At 41.2% G+C, this 10,620-nt stretch overlaps 1 protein-coding gene across 6 annotated transcripts in view; it reads left to right on the top strand.

The window, feature by feature from the left end:
* The window catches only part of LOC109927188 (synaptojanin-2-like), a 182,334-nt gene that overhangs the window by 52,297 nt on the left and 119,417 nt on the right, over positions 1–10,620 (top strand). For all 6 annotated transcript variants that reach the window (XM_048601190.1, XM_048601187.1, XM_048601189.1 and 3 more), the window contains one exon: positions 6,174–6,235. In XM_048601190.1, the coding sequence (XP_048457147.1) occupies positions 6,174–6,235 (62 nt within the window). The remainder of the gene's footprint in view (positions 1–6,173; positions 6,236–10,620) is intronic.

Raw genomic sequence — 10,620 nt, 5'->3', positions numbered from 1 at the left:
AGATCTCGGTGTCCATGTGCATAGATCACTGAAAGTTGCCACCCAGGTTGATAGCGTTGTTAAGAAGGCGTACAGTATGTTAGGTTTTATTGGTAGAGGGATTGAGTTTCGGAGCCATGAGGTCACGTTGCAGCTATACAAAACTCTGGTGCAGCCGCACTTGGAGTATTGCATACAGTTCTGGTCACCGCATTATAGGAAGGATGTGGAAGCATTGGAAAGGGTGCAGAGGAGATTTACCAGGATGTTGCCTGGTATGGAGGGAAGGCCTTATGAGGAAAGGCTGAGGGTCTTTAGGCTGTTTTCGTTAGAGAGAAGGTTAAGAGGTGACTTGATAGAGACATACAAGATGATCAGAGGATTAGATAGGGTGGACAGTGGGAGCCTTTTTCCTCGGACGGTGATGGCTAGTACGAGGGGACATAGCTTTAAATTGAGGGGTGATAGATATAGGACAGATGTCAGAGGTAGGTTCTTTACTCAGAGAGTAGTAAGGGCGTGGAATGCCCTGCCTGCAAAAATAGTAGACTGGCCCACTTTAAGGGCATTTAAATGGTCATTGGATAAACATATGGATGATAATGGAATAGTTTAGGTTAGATGGGCTTCAGATTGGTTTCACAGGTCGGCGCAACATCGAGGGCCGAAGGGCCTGTACTGCGCTGTTGTGTTCTGTGTTCTGTGTTCAAAGATTGAGTCTTTGGAACTCCTTCTAACAGAGAACTATGTAGGCAGAGTCCTTTTGGATATTTAAGGCAGAGATAAGTAGATTCTTGCTCAGTCAGGGAATCTAGGGTTATGTGGATTAGGCAGAAAAGTGAGAAGTATTGGATCAGCCATGGTTATGCATCATTCTGCTGCTAAGAACTTTGATGCACATGTTGAAATGGCAGGCTTCAGAAGAATGCTGATGGCTGTATTTGGAAACTGCTTGGGGTACTATGCAGGCTGCTGAGGTGACACAGCGTGGTGGACCTCTCAATGCAGAGCCAGTCTATTTTCTTCTTTTTAGTTTCCCCCCCGCCCCCCGTAACTACTTCAATCAACCTGCTTAGACATCTGAAGACATTCCAGAGTAGGTGGGATCAAACCCAGATCTTCTGGGCCCAGAAGTAGGGACACTTTCACTGCACCACAGGACTCTTTTTTTTCCAAGGTAGAATGAGTGACTAACTTGATCAACTGTAGAATTCACCATGATGGAGCATCTCAGAAGCTTCTGACAAAGCAGAAAATGCTGCCATGAAAGTTTTTAGTCTTGATTGTGGGTACCAGTGATCAAAGGAGTTTTTCAGGATGTTGCCAGAATTTTGTGCTCAGTTTTCCAATCATGCACTAAGGGTGATGAAGATGTGCAGCTAGAATTGACTACCTTGGAGGAAGAGCTGCTGTCCACTCCTCCACAGGAGGGCCAAAACCTGCTGCTACCCCAGCAGTAGTGTTGCTGGTGTGTGTGAAACAACTAGCCCCAACAGCTATAGCCTACGTAGAGATGATATAATCTGGAAATGTGCCTTACAAAACCCAAGGTCTTCATGGCTGTCCTCCAAGGCCTTCTGCATTATCTATATTAATAGTTTGGAAAATCTCCACTGTGTAAGGGGGAGGTAATGGCCTAGTGGTATTATTGCTGGACTGTTAATCCAGAGGCCCAGATAACATTCTGGGGACCCGGGTTCAAATCCCGTCATGGCAGATGGTGGAATTTGAATTCAATAAAATATCTGGAATTAAGAATCTAATGATGACTATGAAACCATTGTCGATTGTCGGGGGAAAACCCATCTGGTTCACCAATGTCCTTTAGGGAAGGAAATTGCCATCCTTACCTGGTCTGCCCTACATTTGATTCCAGACCCACAGCAATGTGTTTGACTCTGAACTGCTGTCTGGGCAATTAGGGATGGACAATAAATGCTGCCTAGCCAGTGACATTCTCATCCTGTTAATGAATAATGAATAAAGTTTAAGCTGTAACATTTGGGAAAATAACTCAGAAGTGACAGGAGAGGCAAATGACCACAGAAGATAGGCAATAAGGGAAGGCACAAGGGTGATTTGTTAGATTTTATATAAAATGCAAGAGTTTCGTGCCAGAAATAGTTAAAAAGTCTATATTAGTGTTGTAGCTATTTATGGTTAAATAGTGTTGCAACTTCAGATGAGGACCTGACACATCATTAACTGTTAATATTGCTCCACGTTGTTGTTAGTCTTACAAGACTGCGATTCCCTTTTTTGCTTTAGGGAATCTGCTTATTAGTTTCTCATTAAACCCTTCATCTAAATGCACGTTTTGTCAATAAAAGTATGAATACTCTATTAACTGCAGTATAGATGTTGGTGATCCATCAACATCATCTCAGGCACTGAAAATTAACTATTACAAGTTTGAGGTTTTGAATTTTTTAGTGAGAATTTACAAATATTTTAAAAAATCTTTTTTAAATATAAAATTTTGTTTTGTCTTTTTTTGTTGCTTTCTGGCCTCATGATGTACATCAAATGTTTTTTAAAGTCACATTCAAGACGCAAAGAAAATGCTTCAAAGGCAGAATGCAATCAAAAAGACAAAGGAAGGGCCACCCAACCTGAATGGGCATAGCATTCACAATGAGATAGATGATTGAAAGTCACAAATAGGGGCAAATGGTATGATATATGACTCTTGCATTTTATATAAAATCTAACAAATCACCCTTGTGCCTAAAAAATCTATCTTTTATAATGAAGTTTTAGAATATTGTAAAGAAAGATAGATGAGTAGAAGCCAAAAAAGAAGATTCAGTTCAACGACTAACTACGTGATAAATCCTGAAGAAGTGGCTATGCTATACTTCAGACTGAACAAACTGATCTCATCTTGGCTTGCTCATTTTTGCCTAGCTGATATTTTGAGAGGCATGCAGCTTTAAGTAGAAACTTTATCATTTGTTTTCTCTAATGCCATTGTTAAAGTTAATCATGTCGTTATGAGATAATAATGTATGCTTTCAGTTTTTTTCGTTGAGGTCACTAAAGACCTGGTACTGTGTGTAGAGTACCGTCCTTTGCCTTTACCTGATGACCCTATTCGGTGGATTAGCTGGAGGTCAGCTTTTCAATAAAATTGATCTTCGATGAACACGTCTCCAGTTGAATATAGATGCTGAATCACTGATATACATGATTGTATCAAGCAAAAAACAAATTCAAGTTGCCATAGTCCCTGTACTTTTATGAGAGAGAGAAAACTGGTGGCAGTTTAACCTGAGGTTCAGTACGCCTCCGGTGAGGGGAGAGGTTGAGGACAATCCAAGGTAACGCCAGCCAATGTGGGAAGCAAACCAACACTGTTGGTATTGCATTGCATTGCAAACCAGCTGTCCCGACATCTGAGCTAACTGACTCCTTTTAACACAGGACTATTCAAATACAATTCCATTTGGAATCACACTGCACCTGCACTATCACAAAATACCATGGATCAGATTTAAAGTAGATTGGATAGAGTTCAGTATTACCTAGATGGTATTTTAGTCATGAGGAGAAATGAAAAAGAGCGTCTCCACAGTTTAGATGCTACTCTGCAGAGACTTGAAGGTTATGGCTTAAGATGAGGAAAGACACATGAATTTAAAAAAAAAAAAAAATCTTCCATTGAATATTTAGGCTGTATTATTGATGGCAGGGATGATAGCCAAAAGATATTCTGGTGGGTAAATCTCAACTCTGAAATTGAGAAGAAGGCAAGAATATGTGGAGCTTGTGTTCTCAACTTAACCCCCCCCCCACGTCTTTCTTTTTGTTTCTTCCTTAATCCATTCATGGGATGAAGGCATCGCTTTCTAGGCAGCATTTATTGCCTATCCCTATTTGCCCAGAGGGAATTTATGAGTCAACCACATTACTACGGGTCTGGGGTCTCTTGTAGGCCAGACCAGGTAAGGCTGGCAGTTTCCTTCCCTAAAGGACATTAGTAAACCAGATGAGTTTTCCCAACAAATGACAATGAATTCATGGTCATCATTAGACTCTTAATTCCGAGTATTTAGTGAATTCAAATTCTACCATCTACCATAGCGGGATTCAAACCTGGGTCCCCAGAACATTATCTGGGTTTCTGGATTAACATTCCAGCGACAATAGCACTAGGCTGTCACCTCCCACTATTAACATCATTACATCCATGAGAATGGCCAGAAAGGACGTAGCAAAAAACCCATGTTGACTACGCTAGACTTTTTGAAGGATGAATATTTTTCATTGCTGTTGATGCAAATACTAAATGGTCTGAAGTTACCATCATGAGGACAACATCTTTGTAGAAAACCGTTGAAAGGCTGGGAGAGATCGTGGCAAGCTTTGGTTATCCAGAGCAACTTTTTAGTGATAATGATCCACAGCTTGTATTGCAAGAGTTTACAGACCATCTGAAGCAGAGTGGAATTCAACATATCTGATCGGCTCCTTATCTCCCAACCACGTGGCTTTGCAGAAAGATTTGTGGAGACAATGAAACGTTCCTTTACAGTAACCTGAGAACAAGGATTACTATCCAATTTTTATTAAAATACCAGAATACAGCCCACTTGATGACACCAAGTTCTCTGGCATTGTTCATGGTAAAACGTCAATTGTTGAACCCACCCATCACAAGTTAAGTTAACGGAGACAACAGAATCAATGAGACAACGAAGCCAAGCGCTGAGTTTCCAGAAGGGTCAAGAAGTGTTGCTGAGGAATTATATCACTGGCAGGAATTGGGTACCAGCCTTCATTGTAGCACAGACTGGACTGATTTCCTATACCGTACAGAAGAGAAACGATGTAGTATGGAGAGGACATGCAGATCAACTCTTGGCAACCTGAATGAATGTGCCTAGGACGGCATTATTTGAAAATACACACCAATTGTATCAAATAGAGATCTGGGTGTGCCTGAGGACCAAACAATAACTGGAGCATCTGAGAAAGACAGTACCTTTTGTGGAGAATGCAACATTGCATGATCCTCCAAGCGTTTAATCATCTCGTGAAATGATAACGACAGATGATGTTCCTGGTGCACTTTAAGGCCAATGAGAAAAATCAATATGCCTGAGGTGCATCAACAGCCACACAGGAGTTGATGTTTTCTGGAGTGTCTTATCTACTTACTTTTCTACAAATGATTCTAAAGGTCATGGATGTTTTCATGACAGGACCTCTGATATAAAATGGGAGGGATATTGTGTATTTGTGTAATATGGTGGACTGACCTTTAAGTCTGGTCTTGTGATGTACTAATGACCTCAGACATTTCAGGCAGAAAGCAGTTTACTATAATCTCACTGTCTGTAGAATAAACATCTCCTTAATAAAGCTGCTGCTATTTAATGCTCCAGCCACTTAGTCCTTCTTGGAACTGAACAACTGTGAAGGCAATGAAAACAAGTAGATGTAGCGGTCATTGCCAGCAGTCTAATCCCAAAGGCCCTTATTGCAGTGCAAGAAGAAGTTTATTCACTTCACCTGAGCAAACCAGGTCAGTGAATACAACGTCAAATGCTACATCCGTACGGATGAAGTACTAATTGCACATGTTGCTGTATTTGCCATCACTCCCACACGCCATCACCCCTTGCTCATTCCAACACCACCCCCACCCACCCCCACCCCCCACCCCACTAACTCAACCACCAACATTCTTTATCAAGCTTGGTGTACGTTAGCAACAACTCATCTCCTACTTGCATACTTAGCATTGCCACAAGCTTGACATCAACATCTCTCAGCTTGCACATCATGCCACTGATTGAACAATGACTGGCATAGCACCCAAACACAGTGAAAAGTACTCAGTGAAACACTCTGCTCTTTTGCAGGACAGGGTGCTATCTAACACAGGTAGCAGCATATAATCAGCTTGGGGACAGACATGACTGCATGTCCTCAGCGTGTGGAGAAGATGGGACTGGCGCTCATTGGTGTGGCCATGACTGGGGCTTAGTCAACAATGGGGCTGAGACTGTAAAAGATGTGGTCCCTAACTAGACAATCTCATTACATTACCCTTATCTCCATATTCTGGTATACAAACTGCACAAGGTGCAGCACGGAGGAAAAGAGAACGTTAGAGGGAAATAAAGGACTATGCTTTTTCATAAATGTAGATTTGTGAAAGATCTCTGTATTTTATTTCCATTTGTCAGGTTGGCTCTCACCAGTTACGGCTGACCCGAGGTATTGAAGCTAATGCCCCTGCTTTTGACAGGTATTATGTGTTATTGAAACTAGATCTTATGATACAAACAGTACTGAGTCTGCATGTCAGATAATCTTGATATTAGAAAATAACATTACATCATTATCAACTTGTATCACATGATTAGTGTGATAAAACATCCTGAGATGCTTTAAAGGAGTGTTTTGAAATAAGTTAGGATGACCAGTCATTTGAACTAAGTTCAAGTCAAAGAAAAGGGACATCTTAAAGGAGGAAACAGACAGGTGTGAGAGCTTGATGTTTTCCGCTCAAAGTTGCATACCTGATGCATGGCGAAGATAACATTTGGAGTTATAACCCTCCTTTCTTCCCCTTGTGGGAGAGTCAAAGGACATCATCTCAGGGTTTGAAATTGCCTATTTAAGACAAATGAGTTTTTTGTTTCTCTCACAGGGGTTGTGAATATGTGAAATTCTTTACCACAGTGGGCTGTCAAAACTGGGTCATTAAATATACTCAAGGCTGAAATAGACAGATTTCTAGTCATTAAGCCAATCAAGGATAATTAGAATAAGGCAAGAAAGTGGAGTTGAGGACTGTCAGCTCAGTCATTACTTCAATGAATGGCTGAGCAGGCTCCATGTGGGCCTAACGATTTAAAGAATCATATCATAGAATCCCTACAGTGTGGAAACAGGCCCTTCGGCCCAACAAGTCTACACCGAACCTCAGCACCCCACCCAGACCCATCTCCCTATAACCCACCTAATCTACACATCTCTATGGGCAATTTAGCATGGTCAATCCACCTAACCTGCACATCTTTGGACTGTGGGAGGAAACCGGAGCACCTGGAGGAAACCCACGCAGACGCAGGGAGAATGTGCAAACTCCGCATAGACAATCGCCCGAGGGGAAATCGAACCTGGGTCCCTGGTGCTGTGAGGCAGCAGTGCTAACCACCGTGCCACCATGCTTAGAAATGCCCCATGCTCCCTCTTACTACTCCTTATCCCTCCACAACCACTCCATGGTCCCTCATACTCCTGTGCCATCTCTTACTCCCATGGTTGTTTTCATGTCCCCTTCATATCGCCTGCCTGTTTAAGGTCTTCTCCATATCCTGATAATCACCCCTGGTATCCACTATAGGTAGAGCTCAGGAACACGTATTTGAAATGAATGACAGTTTTTTTTTTTCCCTCAATCTAAAGGAGTTCTCAGTCAAAAACATTGCACATTTTTAAAAAAAGCTCCAAAACCATTCAAAATGATGAATCTCCTCAAGTGTTGAATCTGTTGAAACTACAAATAAACACCATTTTAGTAATCATATTAAAGATGCTTGATACCTTTCTACAGATTGGTAATAGCAAAATTTTTTTCAAAGGACATTGAATTTGTAGATATTAATGTCAAAAGAGACTTGGCTAAACATGTACAGGGAATGTGAAATTAACAAACAACTCGAGGCAACCAGCATATTGGGTTTTATTGCAAAATAAATAGATGCTAAGAAGGAAGTGTTGCTAAGATTGTAAAAGGTTTGGTAACTTCGATACTTTGCAAAGCTTTGGTCCCCATATTTAGTCACAATCTTAGCAACACTTCCTTCTTAGTATCCATTTATTTTGCAATAAAACCCAACGTGTTGGTTGTCTTCCTAGATGCTTGTCAACTTTGTGTTCCTGGGCATGTGTAGGCAAGTCTGTCTGGATATTAATATCTACAAGTTTCATACCCTTTGGAAAAAAAACTTCTATTTTATTACCAATATGTAGAAAGACATCAAACACCTTTTGACATGGTTAATGAAGAGGTGCTTATTTGTAGTTGCAACAGATTGACCACTTGAGTGGATTTATCATTTGAATTGTTCTGGACTTTTTCTTAATATGCAGTGTTTTTTGAGTGAGAACTCCTTTTAGAATGATCATTTTTTCTCATTCATTTCAAAGATATGGTTCCTGAGCTCTGCCTGTAGTGGATGCAGGGTGTGGCTATCAGGATATGGAGAAGGGCTTAAGGAGTTGGGAGGTATGAAGGAGGTAAGGAAGGACTAGAGAAGCATAAGGGAGTATGTGGTATAGGCATTTGGTAAGGGTGGGGGCTGAGGTGTGGGGATAGCATTCTTCCATTATGGTTGGATTATTCTTGCAATAAATGGTAGTGTACCTCCTAGCTTGTGGCTTTGTCATTCGTCCACCTCCATTGCTGTCTGATGCCTATCCAGAAGCAGCAGTTCCAAAAGAAGTGGTGTTAAGATTGTACAGTGGCTTGGTATGACAATATAACTTCCATATTGTGCATAGTTTTGGTCTCCATATTTAATTAAAAGGACATACTTGTATTGGATGCAATGCAGTAAAAATTCACTGGTTGTGGAATAATGATTCTGTGATTCCGAATCGATTCTGTGATGAGGTTATCCTATGCTGTGTGATGCTTACTTCAAGAGGCAGCACTTCTGACTCAAGGTGGCATGGTGACTCAGTGATTAGCACTACTACCTCACAGCACCAGGGACCTGGGTTTGATTCCAGCCTTGGGCAACTGTCTGTCTGGAATTTACATGTTCTCCCTGTGTCTGTGTGGGTTTCAGCAGCATGCTCTGGTTTCTTCCCACAGTCCAGATGTGCAGGTTAGGTGGATTGGCCATGCTAAATTGCCCTGTAGTGTCCCCGGATTACAGGCTAGTTGAATTAGCCATGGTATATGAGGCTATACGGATTGGCTGTGGTACTGGGTCTAGATGGGATCTCTTTGAGGGACAGTGCAGTATTGATGGGCTGAATGGCCTCTTCCTGCCCGTTAGGGATTCAATGATTCTATGATTCAACTCCTTAGAGGTGACACAATTGATTAAGAATGATATTTAAACGCATGCTAATACTTTTAGGATTGGCAAAGTAGCTGTCAGCACCTTCTGTAATCATGATGAGAAATGTAACCAATACTATAGGCATGGTGGATTTGTAGCCAGTTATGTTGGAACCTACCTTTTAGAATGTAATTTGAACAACGTTCAACCTTCACAGCTTTAATCAATGGTCTTAGGGTAATCAGGGACTAGGCAGGAGACTTTGTTACACTCATGGTGAAAGCAAATACCCATGCTAATGAGAAAATGAAAGAAACATCTGCAGAGTGTAACTGGCTCTTTTTATTGATTAAAATATGTAAGTATTAAGATAACACGAACTGTAGTAAAGGGAAATATTGCAACAAAACGTGAAATTTAAGGTTATAAATTGCCAACCTGACCATGTAGCAGAGAAACATCTTGGTGTAGTTTACCAAGAGTGTCTTGCAGCGTAATACTGATGAAATAGTTAGTGACAGCTGAACCCAAGTTTCAAAGTGGCTATTTAGGGCACAAAATCTTCCCATCCTCAGTTATGTAGAATTAAAATATGATGGGTGGAAAGTATTTGGAAAAGATGTTGGTCTGTTAAATTGGAAAAGTTCCCAGGAATAAAACTTTGTTGTGCACTTTGCAGTTTAAATATTTGGCTCTGGGCTCCATTGTTTACTAGGTAAAGGTAGAATTTAAGTAGTCTGAAATACTGATTGCCCCTAATAGCTCCACATTCTCAGCAGCAAGGGCTTTTCCTCACTTCCAGATCTCTGCAGTTTGCATTCCTTGCCCTCTAGCAAATATTCTTACACCCTTTGTGATCATTATTTTCTAATTGCATGATTGTACGAGAGAAGTGTGGAACAAATTCTCATGATGTCAAAATTCCAAATGTAACGTTGACCCTTGCCAATCAAATTTATTTCAGATAGCATTCTTTATTCATTTAAATTGACTGACAAGTTGTTTAATTTAGTCATAGAGGTGTACAGCAGCACAGAAACAGGCCCTTTGGTCAAACATCTACTATGCCAACCAGGGTTCCTAAACTGAATGAGTCCCATTTGTTTCTGTTTGGCTCATATCCCTCTAAATCTTTCCTATTTGCGTACTTGTCCAAATGCCTGTTAACCTTGAGCACTTCCTCTGGCACCTCAATCCATATATGCACCACCCTCTGTGTGGAAAAAGTTGCCTCTTAGGTCCCTTTTTCAATCTTTCCCCTCTCACCTTTAAACCTATGCCCTCTAGTTTTGGACTCCGCCACCCTGGAGAAAAGACCTTAGCTATTCAGCCTATCCATGCACCTCATGATTTTATAACTCTCATAACGTCACCCCTCAGCCTCTGACGCTCCAAGGAAAATAGCCCCAGCTTATTCAGCCTCTCCCTATAGCTCAAACTATCCAACCCTGGCAACATTTTTGTAAGTCTTTTCTGACCCCTTTCAAGTTTCACAACATCCTTCCTATTGCAAGGAGACTAGAATTGCATGCAGTATTCCAAAAGTGGCCTAACCAATGTCCTGTAGAGCCACAGCATGACCTCCCAACTCCTACACTCAATGCAGTGACCA

This window comes from Rhincodon typus, chromosome 9 (assembly GCF_021869965.1).
Source record: "Rhincodon typus isolate 14 chromosome 9, sRhiTyp1.1, whole genome shotgun sequence".
Classification (NCBI taxonomy): domain Eukaryota; kingdom Metazoa; phylum Chordata; class Chondrichthyes; order Orectolobiformes; family Rhincodontidae; genus Rhincodon; species Rhincodon typus.
The sequence above is the reverse complement of the archived record's forward strand: the minus strand, read 5'-3'. Positions and strand labels throughout refer to the sequence as shown.